General features: G+C 36.1%; 1 protein-coding gene across 3 annotated transcripts in view; it reads left to right on the top strand.

Annotated features, from left to right (window-relative positions):
- LOC148946063 (snake venom 5'-nucleotidase) overlaps positions 1–24,799 on the top strand; it is a 90,836-nt gene that overhangs the window by 39,784 nt on the left and 26,253 nt on the right. For all 3 annotated transcript variants that reach the window (XM_089098020.1, XM_089098019.1, XM_089098018.1), the window contains 6 exons: positions 4,831–4,917; positions 11,824–11,972; positions 14,679–14,921; positions 16,308–16,473; positions 18,397–18,660; positions 22,964–23,214. In XM_089098020.1, the coding sequence (XP_088954146.1) occupies positions 4,831–4,917; positions 11,824–11,972; positions 14,679–14,921; positions 16,308–16,473; positions 18,397–18,660; positions 22,964–23,214 (1,160 nt within the window). The remainder of the gene's footprint in view (positions 1–4,830; positions 4,918–11,823; positions 11,973–14,678; positions 14,922–16,307; positions 16,474–18,396; positions 18,661–22,963; positions 23,215–24,799) is intronic.

Here is a 24,799-nt window from a genome sequence, read left to right as displayed (position 1 = left end):
CAGTGGAAAAGCCACGTCGTGTCCATGAACAAGCAAAGAGTAGGATTGGTAGAGCCGTAAGCATATTTAATGTCATTTCAAGATAAGTAAAAAAGTTAAAAAAATACAATGTTAAAAAATTCAAGAAATTATTTACGAATTGTGGAGGTGACTCTTTGAGATTTGGAAATGGGTTTAGGAATGACATTATGAATGGATCTTGTTCAGAAAAGATATAATAAAGCCATAAAAAATTATTAAAAAAATGTCGTGGGGACGCTTTGGGGGCCCGGGAAGAGGGTGTGGGTGACACTTGGGGGGCCGGGGTCCCCGTGGGGCGCCCTGGGGACCGTGGAGGACCAGGAGACGGCCTGGGGGGGTCTCTGGAGGGCGGTCGGGGGATAACATTCCGAAATTTTTACTGTTTAGTTTACTTTTTTTTGCGGCGCATCCCTGCGGCGCATCCGGCGGCGCGTACAGGGCCCACGGTGCATCCCGGCAGCGCTTATCGGGTCCGAGGGACCTTTTGAGACGGGGGGTGGGCCTTGGGGGCACTGGGCGGGCCTTTGGGGGTCTGGGGGTCTCTTGCGGACCTATGGGGCCTTGGGGCGCCGGGGGGCCCTTGGGGGGCGATGGGAGGGCCGTGGGGGGTCCGGGGGGCCAGTTGGGAGCCTGGGGGACATTTGGGGACCGGTGGAGGGCCTTTGGGACCCCGTTGGTCTTTTGGGAGCTCGATGGGCCTTTGGGGGGCCCGGGGAGGGTCTTTGGGGGTCTGGGGTGGGCCTTTGGGGGCGCCGGTGGCCCTTTGGGAGCTTGGGGGACCTTTGAGGACAGGGGGCTTCCTTTGGGGTTGGGGTAGGGGGATCGGAACCCTTTGGGGTTGGGGTAGAGGACCTCACAACACTGTTCAAATGAAACTTGTGTATTATAACGACCACAGAGTTTCACCCTCAAATCCTCTTCCAAAATCTCTTCAAAAATCTTTCGCCGAAATAATTCCATAACCTGTCTAAAACAGCTTCGCCAAAATTATCCCTAAACGTAATTCAGCGTGTTCCTTTTGTTTTTGACATCTCTGCGCTAATGCATTTCAAATTAATAAGAAACCTGATTCCCGCGCTAAAACAATTCATCGTTAAGATGTTTCATGGAGAATTGTTTTCATGGCGTTTGGTTATTAATATCCTTTGGAGTTCGACCAAAAGAGTTGTTTCCGAGGCAAAGACATTAATGACATGGATCTATTCCTGGAGCAGTACCTGTCAGAAATTACTAAACTATGCCCGGAAACAATTTGATGAATGACTGACAGCAAAGTGAGAAAAATACTGTTTTTCCATTCTCACTGACAAAAACCATGAAACATACATAAATTGCTGTTGACATCCATGAAAGTGAGAAAGTTCCTGTTTTTTTCATTCTCACTGACAAAAACCATAAAACAGACAAAATTCCTGGTTTTTCAAGTGAGAAAGTTTCTGTTTTTTCATTCTCACTGAGAAAACCATAAACCACGTGGTTCTATGCCCATATATGGTGTTAAAAAAAGTTATAGGTGGCAGCAGGGTGTTCTCGTGGGGGTATAAGATAGCTTTCTACTATTGTGTAAGTTGTGCCTACTTAGTTGTTCAATATATACTATATTTAGTATGCATTGAATATCCGGACACACCACGTGGAGGTGGGGTCAGGTGAGGAGGTGAGGTCATGTGTCGAAAAATTTGCTTCGAAATAATTCAGCATTGATGAATGCAGAAAAAATATCCTCAATTTTTTATTTAAACAAGTTAAAAGAAACGGGACCTTATCTTTTAGCGATTCATCCGAGAGCTCGGAAATTCATAAGAATTTCTATGATGCCGCATTTTCATCATCCGGCGGTGAAATTGATTCACAAAAATTACCATCAATATTTCTAGAAATTATTTTCGATTAAATCTTTTAGTATCTAATTAACTTAATGAACGATAGTTTTAACTGTTACACAACAAAACATTAGACAAGATTCTTAAGCGCTAGAGATTGCAATTTTTATCCTTTGAATTGCGCACATAATTGGTTCCGGATTGTCTAATCACACCCGAAGTAATAGACTAAATTGTAGGATATTTAATTATTTTTTTAGATTCAAATATATCAGAATATTTTGATCCAAATCGGATGAGAGGAAGGGGTCGAAATAAGTATCTCAAATTTTGGCGACCAATAGACACACAAAGAAAACAAGTTAAGTAAAACGGGATAAAATATCCACTAAATAACTGAGCTTGAGAGCGAATTCGTCGTCCAGTAGATGTTTAATATATTCAGTTTTTCCTCCCAAGTAATTTGTAACTTCATTACGCAGTTCCATTATTCGTGTGAGTACTTTTCCTCTCGATAACCAGCGAACTTCTGTATGCAGAAGAACAGATGTGTCGCGGATACTTATTTCTTCATACAGTTTTTGAAATAGGCGGGCTTGAAAGGGTTTTGTTTTAATATAATTTACAATTCTCACAGTTGTATCAAATACTATTTTGAAATCATCGGGCAATGACTTGGAAACCAGTTTTTCTCTATGGAGGCTACAGTGTGTCTACAAAGCACATGCAGTTTGTTCAAGAGCTCTCGTAACCACGCTGTTATTTTTCCCGCACATAGTCCGCGCACCGTCAGTGCATATACCGACACAGTTCTTCCACTCATTCTTCCATGTATAACGCACAAAAACAAGCACACAAGCAGTTGCGAAAGGCCTTGCACGTCGGTAGTTGTAGAGCATCCTTGCATCTAGTTGTAGAGTATAATATTGCTACCTCTTTTCTCTAAGACAGCAAAAAGGTGGGTCCCAAGATTGAAAATTTGTGTTAGATCGGTCGGAGCCCATATCAGATGGTCAAACTGATATGTAGACAATTGGCAATTTGTGTTATTCATAGACCTTGCCCTAGGGGCTGTTGGGGTCATGCTATCCCCGACGGAGATGGTCCAGGTAGCATAAAGGGCGCGGAAGCGGGATAGCTGCCCTCAATGCTAATTTAAAAATTATTTGAAAAAAAAACTACGTTTTCTGAAGAGTTAGAGGCTGAGTCACAAGTTCGAACCTTAAAACGTACCGGGACTAGGAAGTACAGTTTGGGGGGGGGGGCTGCCGCCCCCAAAAACCCCGCTTTTGCAGCCTCTTTTGTTAAGGTTTTTATTTTGGGGGTCTTCTGCCCCCCCCCTCAACCCCCGCTTTTTCCCTTGCAAAGAAATGCTTTGCAACACGAACGAAGTCTGCTTGAATTTTTTACCGTAAGAACATCCTATTGCATCTCTTTTATTAGAAACAGTAATAAGTCTGTTTGCTGGATTTTTTACAGGAGATTTTTCCCTAACCGATAACAAGCTATAATATGATGAACTTGGTACGACCAACTGATTGCAGGCTACAGGACTTAAAAAACCTTAAAAAAAGTGGCTGCAAAAGCATAGGGGTTTGGGGGCGGCAGCCCCCCAACTGTACCTCCTAATCCCTGTACGTCTTAAGGTTCGAACTTGTGACTCAGCCTCTTTAACTCTTTAGAAAACGTAGTTTTTTTTCAATAATTTCTGCACGTTTTTGTACAGTTTATTGCTTATTATTGCTTGACTAACTGTTAGCTGATCGTGTCAGGAGTTAAAGTTGGGGGGCTGCCGCCCCCCAAAGCCCCGCTTTTGAAGATTCTTTTGTTAAGGCTTTTAATTCCTGAATACTCAAATCAAATGCATAGTAAGATTTTCTTTTTTCAACTTTCCTTCGAGCATGCGTGTATACGGCATGTTATCAAAGCAGTGGAGACTTGCCTGTAAGCTAAAGGCCGACTGTGATATTCTTCTGGAGACGCCTGTTGAGTCGAAGGATGTAATAGAGTGGATTTTAAAAAGAAACTGAGTTTCATTTTTAAACTTTAAATTTAAGAGATACTACTTTAAATTCAATATATAAAAAATTACTCTGACGGGGAATCGAACCCGGGTCTTCCGCATGAAAGACAGGAATGGTGACCACTGTACCATCAGAGACTTGTTAAATTATTTTTAGTCTCTGCAATCTATTTTCGACGCAAGCAAATAGAAAGTAAGATTTTCGTTTTTCGACAAAAAAAAAACTTCTGGGAAAGAGCTGGAATCGTTGGAAGCTTGCAGTCGGTCTTGTCAGGTTAAGAGGACTATTTTGATCTAATTTAATAATGAAATACTATGCTTTTAGGAATTTCAAAAATATAACATGGGCTCTTATAGAAAAACGAGGTTTTTCGTAAATGTAAATTCGGGGGATAATTTTTTCGCTCTGAAAATATCAAAAGGCCCTAACTGGTCGAATTCCACTTCGAATGAGCCCTCATTCACCCGTATCCGTTACCAACCGTGGCCTGTAGGCGTGTCAGATAAAAAAAAAAACTCGACATTTGGTTTTTGGAAAACAGGGAAGGAGTGATCGGATTGATTTGAAATTTTGAGGATAAGCTCCCAGGCCCTAGGAAAGCTTATACTCTAAATTTCAGCCCGATCGGACAACGTTAAAGGGGGGCTTTGGTGGAAGGGTTGACACTTCCGGTCCACTCTCTTCCATGAAGATAAAGTCAGCGTGGAGTGAAATTTTGCATGTTTCTTAGTTTGAGCTTAAGCTAGAAAATTCGATCACCACCGTCGCTCTGAGATAGCTAGGACTGGAAATCGCTTAAAATTGTAGTGCGTCGCCTCTTTAAAGAGGCACAAGTGTGCCTCCTTGATGTTGGGATATTTAAAAGGAATATTGATAATTTTAGGAAAAGAAAATTTGATCTTCAAGCAAATAATGTGTGTATTGTGTATTTTAACCTAATGTTTTTTTTATTTTGATTTTAGTGAGCACATTTACAGGAGGCAAACAGATGATTCCCGTTCTAAACCATTTTGGTACCCATTGTGCTGTCTTTGGCAATCATGACTTTGGTAAGCCCTCTTTTCTTCCTCTTATATTTGTACAGTTTTTCCCTTGTTTACTTTAATCATAGTGTAAATATCACTGTATTTTCGTGGCTAAAACCTAAAGTGCCTTATTTTGATTAGTTTTACTTCTCCTTTATTTTGGTAGCTTAAAAGGTCCTCACTCGGTGCGTCCCTGTAAGGCTTATTCAGCTGTGGGCTGACTAGGAATCAGGCAAGGCGGACAGAGGAACTGAAGCATGCTGGGACTCTTGTGTTCTGGGGACCAGGCGGTTGGGGCCAAAGGCTAGACAGATGTAATGTAATTTTAGGTCTCCATGATGTAATTTGAGACTATGGGAACGTAAAGGTTTGCTTTCGTACTCTTGATTTCAAAAATTCAGAATTTGTCTGTACAGACAGGATTTGTCTGTAACCATCGACTGCCGAAGTTAGGTGGATCCAATATACAAGCAGAGACACACAGATGCTCTTTTTTATCCACTTAGTACCAGGAGACGGAGCTTTGTTCAGTCCCCGGCACTCGGCATGTGACAGGCTTGTACATATGTGGCTCTTGAATTACGCATTAGCATAATTATTGTGTTATTTTTTAATTTTAAGCCATCAGGTGGCAATTCAGTAATTTCAGTTAAATTAAGAAATTCTGGCGTGAGTTTAATCCTTCCTTCCTGTTTACCCTTCACAGAGCCATAACCTTCATAGGATTTAAATTCTCCTGGGAAGTGATCGACAATCAGAGCATTAATTTTTCTTGCTTCTTTTTTAAGCGGCTCTAAAAAAACACGTTCCTTCATTCCGTTGTAATTTTGGTTCGTCGTCTAACCGTAGATTTCGTTTGCTATTCAATGTGGTTCTCGCTGTCGCTTGTTCCTCGCCCTTTGCTTTAGCTTTTCGGAGTCATTCGTCAACTTGTATAATTTCGCCTGCGTCATAGATACCAAAAACGATGCAATCGATCCTGGGGGAAAAAATTATGTAAGTTGTTCTTTAAACGCATATGAATGTGACGTCATTCATATGAAAAATGTTTTTCCAAAACTAGAGCTCCAAAGGAATTTTCCCCAACTCTTGACTTATCTAGAGAGGCAAGGAAATCTCAGTTTGTCAGTTTTCAAAAAAGCTATGGAGCTGATTCTGAGAAAAATACAGACGTAAATACACATTTGTCGTTCGCTTAAAGAGAGTTTGCTCGCCAAAAGAGAGTAGATAAATAGATTAGGGCAAAGAAAAGAAATTTTGAGAGGACACAAGTCCTGGCATCCATTAAGCCTACTTTTACTTAACATTAATATGCTGTTTATAAATAGGATAATGGAAAACACTTCTCTTCGGCCCTTTTTTAATGAATAAAACTTGAAACGCTAGTTGTGTTTGTGGATTTGATTATTTTTTCCGTAATTTTGTGAAATTTTCAGGGTAGTTCTGGAATTAAGATCTTTCAGATTTTATCTGAATTGTAGCCTAATGTGGAACGATTTTTGGAACAATATTAACAGCTACATAGCAAAAAACCTAAGCTTTCATGAAATGTACAGTTGATATTAAAACCTGAAGAATATCTATAAAACATAAAGTAAAACTATCAGCAATTTTTGGGTGTAAGCTTGTGTTAATACCGTTCTGAATTACCTTTTTTGCTTTTTGTTTTGATATTTCTTCTGAGTGTGTATTGCTTAAAAATGAAATTGCGATTCCGAAACCTTAGACGAAAGTCAATTGAACTGGATAATAAATCCAAAAGGCTCTGTGTATCTGTAAAGCATGCAATTGTGTAACAACTCTACAGCTGTAACTTGTACCGAAAGGAAAATATACTTATATCGTCGAATTCATTCGTTTAATTTTAAGTCGATCCATTACTAAAAAAAATTGTGGTATTGATTGGGTTTTTTTCTGATCTAAACTTGCTTAGAAAATACAGTTTCTTATTTTCGCATGTTTCTGGAACCTTTTCCTGCATGTTTTTTCAATGTAAAAAAGAAATGTAAACTAAGTTTCTTAAATTTATTTTGGTAGATAGACAAAGCTGCAATTCAGTTGCCGAATGATAGCATTGTTGTCTTATGATGAAACATTAATATCATAGGACTGCGGGAAAAAAAATACCAAAAACCTACGTCAAATAATAAACTTTAAGACTGGGTAGATAAACTCGCCTTGATTAACAAATAAACATTCAAATGGGGATAAATCCATTTATTTAAACAGTAAAAACAGGTACAAAAGTTCAGATATTTCGATCGCATATGCAGCGACCTTCATTAGTAGAGGTCTTTGTATATCTGATCGAAAAATCTAGACTTTTGTACCTGTTTTCATTGTCTAAATAAAGGGATTTATCCTCATTTGAGCGGTTTTTTGTTCATCATAGAAAGGCAGTGTGGTCTGAGAAAAGTATACCTAATTTAAAGTGTTATGTCGAGAATATTGAAAATCGAAAACGATTGTTGTATATGATCGAAAAATCTAGACTTTTGTACCTGTTTTCATTGTCTAAATAAAGGGATTTATCCCCATTTGAATGTTTATTTGTTAATCAAGGCGAGTTTATCTACCCAGTCTTAAAGTTTATTATTTTTTAAAAAAATATTTAATTTTTTAAAATTAGTTTTAAAAAAAAATATAAATTTTTTTACTTTTATAACTTTAATAAATCAAATAATATTAACATTTTGATTACTAAATATCGGTATATGTATATTAAACTGACAAAGTATATTCATTTATATTTTTTCAGTTAAGTACAAATTTTGTTCTTGCCTTGGGAAGGCATAGGGGTTTTGCACCCAACTTATGTTAATTTCTGCTCGTTTTGAGTTTGACTCGGTTATATATTGTAATTTCTGTTCGTTTTGGGTTTCATTTATTTATCGATGCTGATTTGTGGTAGTTTCACGCTTGGTAGATTATTTTATTTTATTTTTGCTCATTTTTTGTTTAATGGAGTTCTTTACTTTTCTTTGAAGAGCTTATTTTGTGAAAAAAGTTTTTTAAATTAATTTCTGTTCGTTTTATATTAACATTGTCTTTTCAGGGAAAAAGAAAATAATACTTTAAATCTTTTCGTTTTTTAAGACTTTATAGTTTGGCCTGCTATTTGTATGCTGGAGAAAAATTTTCAGCAATTTTTAACAACATACACCCTTTAAAAATCTAGACACAAATAGTACTGTTTAATTTAGTTTCATACCTCCTCTAGTTGACCTGAAATGGAAAACTTGATACCATTTGCAAAAATATCTGTTTACTTTCTTCGATAGCTTAGATACACTTACGCTATTTTGATTTGTTTAAATTTTAAGAGCATAATTGGGAGGGTTGGCATGGGAGGGTGGGAGTGGAAGGGGTATTAGTTGCCCTCAAATCACTTTCGACTATTAAAAAGGGCATCATCCCTTTCTATTTTCAATCAAATGAGCCCTTTTCAAAATTCCCACAACAGCTCCTTCAATACAAAGCACCCTGGTCTAAACAACAACAACAACAAAAAATAATACATTATACCCACTTCGATCTTTACTATAAAAACGTCAAGCCTTCCAATCACTTTTGACTATTAAAAAGGGCACTAAGCCTTTCGACTTCCAATCGAATGAGCCCTTTCGAAAATGACAACACTTTCTAAACACCTTTTACGCCCCCAGGGCATAAATTTCAACCGTTACCCCAAGGTTTTGTAGGGTGGTTGTCATCTTCTAAGACCGAAATTTCCAGAACTTTAAACTATGTTAAGCAATATGACAATCTCAAAATTTTGATTGGTTGTGCTTGGGGTAATTGTGGGCGTGAGAGGGGTGTTAGTCGCCTTCCAATCACTTTCGACTATTAAAAAGGGCACAAGCCACTCCAATTTCTAATTGAATGAATGCTTTTCGAAGTTTCTACGACAACTTCTTCGATACGAAGTGCCCTGCTCTAAAGGAAATAAATTAATAAATAATACATTGTGCCAACATCGTTCTTATATGCCCCCAGGGCATAACTTAAAACCCTTGCCCTGAGGGTTGTGGGGGGGGAGTGTCCTTCTCTTTACTTAATCCCCGTTTCTTGTCTCGTTCTCAAGTGTCCCCGTTCTTTACTTAGGCAGCGCGATCGTGCTACCTATGATTTATATAACAACTTTCTATATAAACCTTATATGCCCCCAGGGCACAGCTTACAACCCTTGCAGTGAGGGCTCTGAGGGGGTTATCATCCTAAAAGACCTAATTTCCAGAACGTTCAACTACGTTGAACAAAATGGATATCTCAAAATTTTGATAGGATGTGTTTTGGAAAATGATGGGCGTGAGAGGGGCGTTAGTCGCTATCCAATCACTTTTAACTATTAAAAAAGGCACTTATCCTTTCAATTTCCAATTGAATGAGCCCTTTGGAAGTTTCTACGACAACGCTTTCAATAAAAACTTTGTATGACCCAGGGCATAGCTTACAACCCTTGCCCTGTGGGCTGTGGGGGTAGGGGTTGTCATCCTTAAGGACCTAATTTTCAGAACTTTAAATTAGGTTGAATAAATTGGCTATCTAAAAACTTTGATTGGTTGTATTTGGGGAAAAGGTGGGCGTGAGAGGGGGGTTAGTCGCCCTCCAATAACTTTCAACTATTAAAAATAGTACTCTCCCTTTGAATTCCAAATTGAATCAGTTCTTTTTCAAGTTTCTACAACAACCATTTCAATAAAAACCTTATAGGCCCCCAGGGCATAATTTATAATCCTTTCTATGAGGGTTGTAGGGAAGTGTCCTCCTCAAAAATATGTTTTCTATCTGGAAATCAACTACCCTGAACAAAATGGCTATCTCACAATTTTTATTGGATGTGTTTGGCGGAATGATGGGTGTGGGTGGGGGGCTAGTTAACCTCCAATCACTTTCGAATATTAAAAAAGGCACTAGCCCCTTGAATTTCCAGTCGAATGAGCTTTTATTGAAGTTTCTAAGACAACGCCTTCTCTAAAAAACCTTATATACTCCCAGGGCATAACTTAAAACCCTTGCCCTGAGGGATGTGGGGGAGTGTCCTCCTCAAAAAGATATTTTCTATCTGGAAATCAACTACGCTGAACAAAATCTCAAAATTTTGATTGGATGTGTTTGGGGGAATGAAGGGCGTGGGGGGGAGCTAGTTGCCCTACAATCACTTTCGAATATTAAAAAGGGTACTAGCCCTTTGAATTTCCAATCGAATGAACCTGTTTTGAAGTTTCTACGACAACGCCTTCTATAAAAAACCTTATATGCCCCCAGGATATAACTTAAAACCCTTGCCCTCATGGTTGTGGGGGAGTGTCCTCCTCAAAAACATATTTTCTATCTGGAAATCAAGTACGCTGAACAAAATGGCTATCTCAAATTTCTGATTGGATGTGTTTGGGGGAATAATAGGCGTGGGGGGGGCTATTTGCCCTCCAATCACTTTCGACTATTAAAAAGAGTACTAGCCCTTTCAATTTCCAATCGAATGAGCCTGTTTTGAAGTTTCTACGACAACGCCTTCTATAAAAACCTTATATGCCCCAGGCCATAACTTAAAACCCTTGCCCTGAGGGTTGTGAGGGAGTGTCCTCCTCAAAAACATATTTTATATCTGGAAATCAACTACGCTGAACGAAATGGCTATCTGAAAATTTTGATTGGATGTGTTTGGGGGAATAATGGGCGTGGGGGGGGGGCGAGTTGCCCTCCAATCACTTTCGACTATTAAAAACGGCGCTAGCCCTTTGAATTTCCAATCGAATGAGCATGTTTTGAAGTTTCTACGACAACGCCTTCTATAAAAAACCTTATATGCCCCCAGGGCATAACTTAAAACCCTTGCCCTGAGGGTTGTGGCAGAGTGTCCTCCTCAAACATAAATTTTCTATCGGGAAATCAACTACGCTGAACAAAATGGCTATCTAAAAATTTTGATTGGATGTGTTTGGGGGAATGATGGGCGTGGGGGGGGGGGTTAGTTGCACTCCAATCACTTTAGACTATTAAAAAGGGTACTAGTCCTTTGAATTTCCAATCTAATGAGCCTGTTTTGAAGTTTCTACGACAACGCCTTCTATAAAAAACCTTATATGCCCCCAGGGCATAACTTAAAACCCTTGCTCTGAGGGCTGTGGGGGAGTGTCCTCCTCAAAAATATATTTTATATCCGGAAATCAACTACGCTGAAGAAAATGGCTATCTCTAAAATTTTGATTGGATGTGTTTGGGGGAAGGATGGGCGGGGGGGGGGGCTAGTTGCCCTCCAATCACTTTCGACTATTAAAAAGGGTACTAGCCCTTTGATTTTCCAAGCGAATGAGCCTTTTTTGAAGTTTCTACGACAACGTCCTCTATAAGAACCTTATATGCACCCAGGGCATAACTTAAAACCCTTGCCCTGAGGGTTGTGGTGGACTGTCCTCCTCAAAAACATTTTCTATCTGGAAATCAACTACGCTGAACAAAATGGCTATCTCAATATTTTGATTGGATGTGTTTGTGGGAATGATGGGCGTGGGGGGGGCTAGTTGCCCTCCCATCACTTTCGACTATTAAAAAGGGCACTAGCCACTCCCATTTCCAATCAAATGAGCCCTTTTCGAAGTTTCTACGACGACTCCATCGGTACGAAGTGCCCGGGTATGGAGAAAAAAAAAAAAAACACATTGTGCCCACATCGTTCTTTACTTAAGCAGCGCTAGCGCGCTGCCTATGATTAACGTCAGGCTATATAATGTTGTGAATGGCAAAAAGAAAATATGCTTCGATTAATTTTGCATTTTATGACGACGTAAATCACGGAAAAATCTTCGGGAAATGTAAAATCCTAAGTCCAGCCATTCGACGATTTGTAATATCAAACATATAATTTTGTCCTTGTGTTTAGTGATTACAACATCCTTTTCCATGATTCTTGTCATTTTACTCTTCCAGATTTTGGTCTTGATAATCTCATCGAAATGAAAAATCAAACAAATTTCCCATGGCTGATGTCAAATGTTGTGGACTGTGAAACTGGCAAACCTTTAGCTGAAGGAGAGATTTATCATGTCATTGAATGGGAAAATAGAAAGATAGGCTTGGTAACGGCTAAAAAATAATTTCATTGCTTTATGCTTGCTGTACTTTTTAGGTTGCAATGCTTTTAAATTTAACTCTTTGGTCTTGTATCTGTAAAATAAAGCTCTAGGCTAGACTCTTAATCACAATACTTGACTTAAGTCCAAACTGCGCTTGAAGGTTGTTCTAGGGCCTATTTTTTCACCAGTTGATCGATGTAAATCCTATATAAGCTTCTATCTTCCGCCAGATGGATATGGTACGGCATATGGAGTGACGGTGAATTTTTCTTCCCATCTCCTTGTGGGGCGCCCACTTGGGCGAGAACCGTATTTACGACTTTCAAAGACTATCTTCAGAAAATGGCTGTTATCTATGCGTTTTCTGTGTCCTAACCATCCCAAGTTCTTGCAGTTTGTTTCTGCTGAGGATGGTATATTTGACCCTGAGACCTTGGAGAAGCTTAAGGGTTTAGATTCTATCATGCAAAGTGATACCAGCAATGCGTCGCAGTAATTTTCCTCCTAACACAGTGAGTTCTTAAACTCAAGTTTGCGAAACACGCCGAAACACGCATTGCGATTTTTACCGATTTTTGTTTTGCACACTGCTACTCTAAGATAACGTATTTACACACTGGGCGGTAAACATCCTACCGACGCCAGATAAGTCAATCGCAGATCTGATCTAAAAATTAATTTTAATAATGTTAGTGAATGATTGAACAATCCTTATTTTGTGGCTTGGATATAAAAGATAGCTCAAGTTAAATAGTTCTTAACTTTTTTGCATCTAGTTATTATTATTTTTTTAATTTAAATGGAAACAAGACATTTATATAATGAAGCAGGAGGCATCTGAAGCAAGCTGGAACCACTGTGATACCTTCCGCATTACAAAAACCGGCTTTGCTTCTTCAATGTTTGTAATTCTTGAGGCAACTTGAATTTTCGAAGCAGTTGCCTATTAAGCAGATGCAAGTTTGGGACTGATTATTCCGTTTTTGTTTATTGAACAAAGCCTTTTTTTGTATTTTCGTTGAAAATAACTGAAAAAACTACAAGTTTGCCTCCCCACGCCCTGAGACATAAAAAAATACATTGTGTGTCCCCCCCCATATTCTTATGAATTAACTACACATTCAGGCATTGGGGGGAGGGAGAAGTTAAACCAAAAGCTGTTCTGAAATCCAATAGGTAGAAATTGTTTGAATGTAAATCAGTTCAAACGTTGTTAAAATAGTATATAGTTTGTGACTCATAAAATTTGGTTAGCACTCGTTTTTTATTTGTGATAAATAGGCTTTTATTTTTTTAGATTTCAAGGCAGGGGCTAATCGCTAACTTGAGTTCAACACCATAACGCTTCAAACTTCCTTGAACTTCTGGGCACTTCCTAATAAAATTATCTAGCTTTTTTTGTTCAACTACCCTCTCCCTTCCCAGGAAGATAAATCCATTTATGACTCCCAATTTGGTATTTCTTATGATGTACTCTCTGCAAACACACTCTCTTAATGCAAACACAATAGGGGTCGTCAGCAGGCTGGACGACGAGTGTGTATTTAGTTACATAGGCCACCATCTTGGTAAAGGCGGTACAAAAACGATCGTTTCTTGTAGTGGCAGTGGGGGGTTGATTTGCTACCGTTGGCGTTAAATAAACCGATTGTTTTTTTTTTTTTTTTTTTTTTTTTTTTTTTTTTTTTTTTTACTAACCAATGTGTATGTCGCAATACCATCCTATTCATGTCTAAAATGGTTGGTAAAAAATCTGATTAGTAAAAACCGCCAAGTGTCTTTCGGGCCTAATGATGGTAGAATTGGTGCTGCAAAATCATTTAGGGACATACTCTTGGTTAAACTATCCGACATATGATAAACTATCAGTTGCACCATACAAGGTTTGTATTTTTTCAATTCTATTTTGAGCATTTTTTAGTTGAGGTGTTCTGGAAGAATTCCTGTTGATTATTCTTGTAAGAATAACTAGTGATTTTTTTTTCTTTTTGTCTTTGTCTTTACTTGTGGAAAAACTACATTTTTGAGAAATTAATGTATTTTGGAAAAATTATAGCTTCTATTTTAGAATAATATCAGTTTTTGCAACAATAGAGGGTGGAGGGAGTTACAAAAATGCTCTCCCTCCGAAAGGCATGGTAACAAAGACAAACTTGCAAATCTAAACAAGACATCTTGAATGTGTCTTATTTGAATGATTGAAAAAAACTTACTTTTCATTGACCAGTTTTAAGGTGGAGGAGTGAAATCATAATGGCTTCTGTCATATCCAAACCGTAAAAAAGGATTTCTGAAGTACCGTATATGCAATGGATCTCTTTAGACCTAAATGTATGAAGCTGCATATACTACTGACGCATTTTTTATAGTTCGAGATGTATTTGCGTGTTAAACGCTTTAATTTTATTACTTTTTCTAGGGAGAAGTCTCAACCTAGGAGTTTCAATGAAATGCACTATAAATCCTTTGTAAAAATTTTTTTCATGCAATAAATTGTTGTTTAGCTCAGAATAGCTTTCCCTTTAAATTAAGGTTACTTTCCCACTATTTTCACTATTAATTATCAAATAAATAAAGTTTTTACCTTGTTTGATAATATGAATTATGTTTAGTTTTATACATGAACGAAATATTGCACTGATATTCGATTTTGCTTTAGATAACTTGTTTCAACCTATATACTTAAGTATACTTATGATGTTTTCACAGATCGGCTTAGTTGAGCAAGAATGGCTAGATACCCTCTCAACTATAAACCCAGACCAAGTGATATTTAGTGACTATATTGAAATTGCCAAAGAGCTGTCGACTCAACTTAAATCAACTCAAGGCTGTGATTTTGTTATCGCTCTCACTCATATGAGGACGCCTAATGACTTACGATTAGCTGAAGCAAATACAGGTGTAGACCTTATTTTAGGAGGACACGACCATGTATTTGAATCTATTAAGGTAAATAGCCATTAATGCCATTGGTATCGGTTTTATTGTTGACGCTAAACTTCAGTATTAGACATATATTTAAAGAACAGGGTTTTCATGATAGATGAACACAGACAAGGCCTATCAGGAAAAGGTTTTTCTATTTTGTTTCAGTCGCTCAAAAAATTGCTGTTTTAGCAGAATTTTTGAAGATGTCCACACGTTTTTGGGAAATTATTTTTCTTTTAGACTTTGGGAGGTGAAGGAAGCGCCCCCTTTTACAGACAGGTGTTTGGTGAGTTTATCACTCATCATTATTATTAATTAAAAATAATGGCTTGAAAAATTGGCTGCTAGTATGGGAGTTGAACCCAAGGTTCCCTGGTACATTCCCTGGCCGCAGTTTCCGACCCTGGACCAACAGACACATCTGGCGATTCTAGCATAGCTTTTTATCATAGACTTCACTGTTCCATACGAATCAAAATATAATTACAAAAGAGCCCGTGGCTTTAATTTTCTAAAAATAGTTGCTTGAAAACTATCCTCTATGGAAAATATCCTAAAAACATTCTCTTCAACCTGATTATTGTTTCTGGATAATGCTTAGGAATAGCGTGGCATTAAACTCATTATAAACAGTCATTAGTGAGATCTTATCTGCCGTTTTCTTTCATCTATTCAAGGATTCGTTTCTATTAGTTTTGCTCTTTCAAGCCACAGCCCACATATAGAAAGGTAGATAAGTGGATGGAAATGGACCTTAATGTTCTATTTGCTGTCTTTGAGAAGCAGTGCTTTTGCTCCTGCCTTACGAGCTTTGAATAGTAACATTCAGATTATAATTTAAATCGTAGTTTACGTCATATACCAACACCCGTAAATCTACATGTTCAATATTATGAGTTTCTACTTTTTATAGAATGGGATGTCAAAGACTTACGCGAAACAAAAATGACCAGTGTATATGAATGCGCGAGCATTGAAAGTATCTTTATATATTTATTTTTATGCATGGACATGCAGAGTTGCTAAGCTAGAGGTCTAAAGCCCACCGATGTCCAGCAATGAATATTGTTGCTTTTATTCTCCGAGGATTATGGGGGATCGTGTTGATTGTGGGTGCTTTACTTTCCGGACAAGTTAATTTTATGGCATGAAGAACGACAAATATTAGGTTTTATGTCCTTCCTTTTTTACGCTCAAGTTTTGAGTGTGTTTTTGAGCAATGTTTAATCATGTGTTAATCCTTTTTAAATCTGAATGTCAGAAAATCTTTTGTTTGCTTTTAATTTTGTTTTGAATTGTCTTATTTAATCATTTTCTTCTTAATTTTCTTTGAGTTTATTTCTTCTTTCATAATTCTGTTATGATTTTTTTTTTTTTCTCCTCGCTTTGATTTTCTTTGCCTTGCAGGTGAATGACACCTATGTAATCAAAAGCGGAACCGATTTTAGACAACTGTCAAAAATTAGTGTGCGCTTTGCAGGATCGAAGTCAGAGATTGCCATTGAACAAGTAGATATCACTGCCAAATATCATGAAGACGAAGAGCTTTCTAAGGAATTGGAAAGTTTTACGGGTTAGTTTTTGGTCTAATATTCAGTTGTGAGTGTTACAGGGCCGGCCGCTGAGGTAACGCAAAAAGGATAAAAACCATTTGGGTCAGGACTTTTAAGGGGTTTGGAAGGAACTCGGGTTTGAAAAATACATCTAAATACTTTTTATTGGGGAAAACGCCCAGGATTCTTTTGGATCTCCAGGTGCGTAACAGCTCTCGTTGGCTCTGGGCTTTTTCTCTCATGGTACTTCAGTTTTAGAATTAATAAGAAAAAAGAAAACTAATGTACACAAAAAAGAAAAAAGATATAGATAAGAAAGATATATTCGTATAAGAAAAAAGAAAACTAATGTGCACAAAAAAGGAAAAAGATATAGATTAAAAAAGATATATTCGTATAAGAAAAAAGAAAACTAATGTACACAAAAAAGGAAAAAGATATATTCGTATAAGAAAAAAGAAAACTAATGTACACAAAAAAGGAAAAAGATATATTCGTATAAGAAAAAAGAATACTAATGTACACAAAAAAGAAAAAGATATAGATAAAAAAGATATATTCGTGTAAGAAAAAAGAAAACTAATGTACACAAAATTTATCAATGCGTCAAGTTATTCCAAAAATTGAATTTATTAAGAGGACATAAGGTATAAACATAGAGTATTTATTTTCTATGGGACAGAGTGGACATGAGTACTTTAGGTGAATTTTTATATTTTCCTTATCATTTATCCTATCAAAAGCAATGTTTTAAGTTTTAATCACCCTTGCTTCTGATTAATTTAAGAAAAATTAGTTTTCTCATAAATAGCAAAGGGAAAATTTAAAACGGGACCTTTTGCCCCTCCCCCTTTAGATTTGAATTTCCCCTCCCTGCATTTTGAAAAATACATTCCCCTTCCTTCAACTTTTTTGTGAATTGGTACAACTGATAACGGGTAGGGGAATATAGTAAAGTGCGATATTAGTGTGTTTTTCAATCAACCTTGGCTGACTGGATCGTGACTAGCACAATTACTAACTTTAGAAAAGTCAAAATGCTAGTCCCGCTTGTAGTACCGTCGTGTAAAACTGTCGAATTTGAATAGGAAAAAACTACTGGTGGTAAATAACGTCCTAAACTGCTGCTTACAAGAAAATAAGTTGTAAAAGATGAACAAGAAAAATCGATAATGAAGATGTATTTAATGTCATAACGTATAATCAAGTGGTTCAAAGTGGTGTTTTTATCACTATTTTGAGTACCTTTAGCTGTTACACTTCGGAAATCTCGTCTTGCATACGGATCTGGTTTCTTATTTACATATGGAGTGTTTAAATTGTTTAAGAAAACAACCGATGAAGATGGAGCTTTGAAATTACCAAAAGGGGGTGCTTTAAGATCATAACCTACGAAGAAAATATTGAAGAAGTATAAAGATTAAAGAAGAATCTGAACAGCTAGGTAGACTTAGCTGTCTCAAATGTCCGTTAAAATATTAGTACAATCATTCCTGAAACGAAAAGCAAAAAAAAAAAAAAAAAATGGTTGTGTAACCGGAAATACGTGAAATTTTTTATTATTTTAGACTGGATATTGGAAACTGTAATACAAGTGTGCTAAATTCACTGTTGTGATTATTTTATTGAGATCTGGTCACTCCTTCGTGGGGTTGCCCTTTTTTAAATCAAGTAAACTATTATGATAATTAGGTTTCGTGGTTCCTTTATATTGTATATATGGAATGTTTTGATAATTTTTTATTATGGATCTTCAACATGGGATAATGATATGTACTAGGTGTGCACTAACGGCTAAGTCTGAAAACTGGCCGTTTTATGGGAAGATTACAACTCGGATGAATTTGAAACAATTTTAGTAACAATAATTCAGTAAATTAATTTTGTTGAATTTTTGTGTTTGGTTTGACCTTTTTTTTTACTTTATTTTATTATTATCGTAGGTGAAGTGCAAGGAAAAATGGATGAAGTACTTGCACATTTTTCTGTTCCTTTGGATGGAAGATTTTCGAGCATTCGAGCTCAGGAAACAAATCTTGGAAATTTTATCTGTGATGTGATGTTGTCATCTTTAGAAAGTGATGTTGCCATTCTAAATTCTGGAACTCTTAGGTCTGACCGTCTTCATGACGCTGGAAACTTCACTTTTCGTGACCTAAGAACTATTCTTCCGATGATGGATCCTTTACTTGTTATTGTTTTATCAGGTAAGTCGATTCTCAACTGGCATTTCCTTAATTTTTTGGAAACAAAAGAGTGAAATATACTCAAAACTCGCTGATAATTTGTAAAGCGCTTAAACTATTTGGTTTGACGACGAACTCTTAAACACAGCTTTGTTGAGAATGCAACACTAATAGTGAACAACTCACTGCAGTACCTTATAACCTGAGATCAAAACGACTGCGCGTGCTTTTTGTCCACCCCGCCTTGCTTTAGTCTTCATTTGTCGCTTCCTGAAATGCAGTTCTTAGATGTTTTCATTCTCCTCCTATTGCTGCTTCCCACTTCCATCCTAGGACGTCTTGCTTTTCATTCATCCCAGATTAACGTAGAAAGTGCAATTTTTGGTAACCTCTCATCTTTTATTCTGACTCTGTAAGCTCAGCCAGAGTCGACCCGGCTCTAAATGGATACCTGGAGAAATCTGAGGAAGGTAAACAGAGTGAGTTTGCGAAAACACAGGATGGCTGGCCCCGAACCCCCCATTGCACTTCCTGGATGAAGGGCCATGAAACGGAGATCAGCACCGCCGGTAAGGATTGTAAAATCCAATGCCGTATTTTTTACCTTAACCTTACCTATCATTATTTATCCGTAAACCTGACCTAACTTTCTTAACCTTTCTTTTTTATCATTATAACCTTAGAAAGTGGTATGAAACAAAATTTTTCTTGCAGCCCATTGTTTGGTATTTAGTATTTCAGAAGGAACAACCTCTAGTATATCGTCCTCTAGATTTTGAAGTAGCCATGCATTTGAAGCCTATTTGATAGCTCTTATTAACTTGGCTTCTAGCTTTCTATTCTAAGGCTTATCTTCCTATGTTTTCAAGCTTCTGTCAACTGCGACAAAAATCCGTGCCTAGACTATTCCAGTTTTTATATCTTCACTCTATCGTCTATAATTGCTATTTAAACATTACATTAGCATTGTACTCAATTCAAATACTGTTGATTAATAAAACTGAAAGGAAGAATAATGTAATAAACTTTTTAAATAAAGAGGAGGCGGATTTAAATAAAAGGCTCATCTTCCTATCTTTCCAAACTTCTTATAACTGCGACAAAACATCAATGCCTTGCCTATTCTACTTTTTACATTTTCTCATTGTCCTTTATCATTGCAATTTAAACATTACATTAATATTGAACTTTTCAAATACTGTTGAATGATAAAGTAGAAATAATGGATAATTTAACAGTTGTTTTTTTTAATGAAATACGTGTTTTTGCACAACAGAAAAATTCAGTTCACGAATCTTAATTTTCTAAACATTTCTCATTCTAATCTGGAATTGAATAAGCGATAACAAGTTTTACTGACATGAAATTATACTGAATTCTTGATATTGACTCTTCCCTTCATGAGTAGATTAGTTCGATCTGAAATAACAGTGTATGAACATTATTTTTGGTTTTTACTTTAAGTTAAGTTGTAAAATATTTTATTTCAACGAAAAGTAAAGACCAAATTTAAAATTTATATCAATCTAAAGGAGAATACATAAGTTAATAAATGTAAAACGGGGAGAAATTACTATGAACGAAGAAGTGAACCCTAAAACGAACAGAAATTGTAATAAATAATGAATTCGAGCTTAAAACGAATACGAACCAGCACAAATAAGTGTGTTGCTGCCCCCTATTCCATAGTCTCTCAAATTGCTAGAGTGTAATTTGCTTTTATTGTATGCTAAATATTTATTTTGAACTCTATGAACTAATGCTGAAATTAGTCATACACCTTGGCAATCCGCTATCAAAATAGTAAAATCATATGAAACAAATCCTCAGTATAAATTATGTTGTGGCAATCAATTTGGTTTTGCCATTTTGACATTGTGCTAATTCTCATTAACGCTTTCTCCCTTTAAATATATTCCTTTCAAATGTATAATAGTGTTGATAGCTTAAAAAAACTATCAACACTTAAAAAAAGCTTTTTTAAAAGCTTAAAAAAGCTTTTGTAAGGAAGATTAAACTCTTGGGAATTATAATTACCCGTGGTTAAAAATGGGGAGCAAACACATCGAGTCGAGCAAAAAGGGGAAATGCCACGCTGAAGAAAATCAAGCTGACGTTAAGACAGGGTACTCCTATATATCACCTCCTCCAAAAATTTGCATCCCTTATTTACCCAATTTTATAATAAACATCTCCATTATGACAGTTCGAACCGTCTGCTGAGGACACCCCCAGGATGAAAAGAGCTCTAATGATAGTATGAAAGCAGGCAGAAATGTCGTATGAAGAGCTGCTGACAAAGTTTAAAATGCAAACTCTGAAAAAAGAAGAGAGAAACTCTCCATGGATTTCGGAAGAAAATCTTTGATCCACCCAAACCACAAAGCCCTTTTCCCCCCTCAATCTACAACAAAACGACTCTCGCGCAGGGTTGCAGTGCCTGTTAAGAAACTTGAGCCGGTACGCTGTGCCCATCAGCGGTTAGCGAAAAGTTTTATACCTAGTTTCGTAAATATATACAACAAAAATTTCTAAGTTTTGACCCATCATATTTGTTATGTATTTTCATTAATTTTAATGTTTTCTATTTATTTTTAATTTTGACTTTTTAACTAAGTGTTAAATTTTTTTTAATGTATTTTTATACAATGAAATGTTTGACGTGAACGTCACGTTCTGAAGATGTATATATATATATATATATATATATATATATATATATATATATATATATATATATATATATATATATATATATATATATATATATATAGTGCTTTTGAGATATATAGTGCTTTTGAGATATATAGTACTTTTTTGGACGTACAATTCAAATTAGGCCATCATGCTGTGATAGTAACTTTTAAAATGAAATTATATTCTATACATAAAAGACAGGAAGAACATCAATTTGTAACGTCTGAAACTATCTATTGACCTATACGATGAATAATACAGTTAGACTTCAAACTCACAAAAATTACCACAAACTAGAGTGGATTCTCCCCCACCCCCTCAATCTCTTTCCTCTCCTAACGCTAAGATATGATTTTTTTTTAAATTAAGATGGCAAAATAACAATAATCAAAGTGCTAATCAAGTATCCAAGAAACGAAGATGTCATTTGTGACAATCACTTTAGCTTCATTGTTTTAGAAGACCCTTATTATCATAGCTGCTTTTTTCTTTTATATCCATTCGTTTCAGATTTAAGGAACAGTCAATTGGTTAAGCACAATTTTCAGTTTATAAAATATGTTTAAATTGCTTGAAAAGGATAGGGCCATCAAAAATTCGACGTTAATGATTTTCAATGATCAGAATTTGATAATTTAGGCTATGTTCTAAATGCTACCCGGATATATACTCAAGGATACTAGCCAACAAAGGAAAGGACACTAGTCATTTGGAGGTCTGAGGGGGGTAGCAGCACTATACTTATTTGTGGTGATTTCTGTTTGTTTTACATTATATGTCCCTTCAACCTTAGATCTCTTAGTTTGATTCCTTAGTTGTACTGCAGAGCAGTGCTTCTGCTTTCGTATTCTTTTTCTGTTATTATCTTTGATCTGCGGTTTGTAGCTCAGTAACTGCAAGAAATAGAAATTCAAAATTTGTTTCTACGCATGGATCTTAAGATTGGAAAGAAAGGTTTCTCTGGAGTTTTCAGATAATTCGACTTGTCATATTATTCCGACATTGCGTAATTCATAGGAAGTTTACTTTTGAAACTAGGAAATTTTCATTTTTCTTCTCATTTATGTTTTTTAGTAGGCTAAAGAAAATGGTTTCAATCTTTTGTTTTGGAGAATCACTGAGAAATTTGCAAACTTCAGAGAAACTCTTCTTTTCCGTCTTATGATCCACATAATAATTTTAATCAACAATAACTTTAGCGTTATTTTTATACGCTTGTAGGCTTGTCATAAAATTTCAAGTTTCACCGTTGAACATAAACCCTAAGACACTTCTAAATATCTGATTTCATTACTGAATGCCCAGATTATTCAAAATTTAATTAAAAAGAACCTGTATTTCTCATCTTATGTTATGTTGTATTTCTTTAATTAAGTAAACTAAGTAAAGGGGTAAACTAAGTAAAGACGAATACCTATATTCTAAGTTTCGTGTAGTTGAAATAAATGAAGGCCCACAAACACTTTTGAAAGGATGGGGCTTATGACCTGCTCCCCTGAAAGAATGATCGTGATTTTTACGATTTTTCCATATTTTTAAATATCCCGTGTCTGGTCATCTATCGCTTTTTGACGAATTCACCCCAAAAAAACGACATATTTGTATGACTCAACACTCTGTTCTTCAGGTAAGAGCCTCTATGGTGCCCTGGAAAATAGCGTGTCAAAGTACCCGAAGCTCGAAGGTCGTTTTCTCCAAGTGGCTGGTATTAAATTCGCTTTTGACCCTACAAAGCCTCCTGGAGAAAGAATTGATCCCAGTTTTGTCCGAGTTGGAGATGAGTATTTGGATTTCAACAAAGACTACAAAGTCGTGGCGAAAGCATACATGCATGAAGGAAGAGATGGGTTTAATATGCTTAAAGGAGCTAAAGTTTTGGTAGGTGTGAACATTAAAGAACCCCAATTAAATGTTTGCTTACTTGATCCTGTAGCTTGAGTTAACCATAAGATGTAATCTTTGGAGGAGGAGTATTTAGCTTTCTCGATCATTGATTCCCCTTGACTTATCTTCAACAAAACTTTCGTTCTCGTTTCTTTAGTCTATTTAATTAAAAAACAAGTTTTTTTTAACTGAAAGTAAGGAGCAACATTAAAACTTAAAACGAACAGAAATTATTCTGTATATGAAAGGGGCTGTCACCTCCTTAGCGCCTCGCTGTTTACGCTAAAGTATTTTATGGTTTTAAAAAATAAGTTATGAGAAAGAATCAAACTTTAGCGTAAAGACCCGGTGTTGTACCCGGCGTTGATCGGAAGAGTTGTGCTTATTTAATCCTACTTCAAAATTATTTTATCCTACTCTATTGAATTGCAACATAAACATCATTTGTTTTATTAAGGATTTAGATCTTTTTTGTTTTCCAGTTTTGTTAAGATGTTACAGATAATATTTGTTATTTAACTGTTTATAGTTGAAGAAATATTAATTATAAAAAACTAATGAAAGACTTGATGAATTAATGAAATCCTGTTTAATTTGATCAAGAAAAGTCTTCTCTTTGAAGCTTTCAATGAGAAAATAACACTGAAAATTAAACTTTGTTACGCAGTTCTGTCTTAAAGTACCAAAAATGTCAAAATGAAAACATATATAGCCACCTTAGCTATCTTAGGCCTATTCATGCCTAAACACCGTGATTTTTAAGATTTTCTTCGCTTTTCTGTTTCAAAATTACGAAAATTTTTGCGCGGTACCACATTTTCGTCGGTGCTCTCAGGTTGAACGTGAAAATAAATAAGCAAAACTAATTAGTCAAATTTGAAAACGTTTTTCGTCCGTAAAAAGTCTAACATTAACGATCTGTTGGTCCCCAAGAACAACGCCACCTTCAAACGAAAGCCTACGCCTTCTTCAGCTGTTCTGTGCCACGTAGTTTTAGCTGATTTTTTCATCCACATTTCTTTTTTTCTTTTTTTTTTAGTTTGGCACACGCTACTACCAGCAATTGCACGTTGGTGTCTTTCATTAAAATAAATTGAATTCCTGATTTATCTTAATTTATTAAAATACATATATATATATATATATACGGCTATGTAAATTTCCACTTAACCAATTCAAATAATTAGTTATAATTTTCACTATCCTTGGTACTTAAACGAAAAAATGGTAGTGCCTGCAGTTTTTTATATATTATTTTAACATCTTACAATATTGCGTAGAAGTATATGTTTGAGTTTCTATATCGAAACATATTAAAAGCATATATTTCTATATCGAAACACAGTTCAAACATACGAGTATCTTTCAATGCATGCGAACAAATAAAAACAGAAAAATAGAAAAGTGACTATTTTTTTCAAAATAGAGTAACGGAAACATTAAACAAACTTTCAGATATTCTGATTGTGCAATCGACAACTGTTATCAATAGGTATTAACTTTAAAAACTATCTGAAAGTTGAATCTGCAGGGTAATAGTTCCAATTCTTTTTCTCTCTCTCTTTTTTTGACAAGTTAG

This window comes from Artemia sp. Qi Xiang Cuo, chromosome 12, assembly GCF_049724085.1.
Source record: "Artemia sp. Qi Xiang Cuo chromosome 12, ASM4972408v1, whole genome shotgun sequence".
NCBI lineage: Eukaryota > Metazoa > Arthropoda > Branchiopoda > Anostraca > Artemiidae > Artemia > Artemia sp. Qi Xiang Cuo.
This window is presented reverse-complemented; position numbering and strand designations above follow the sequence as displayed.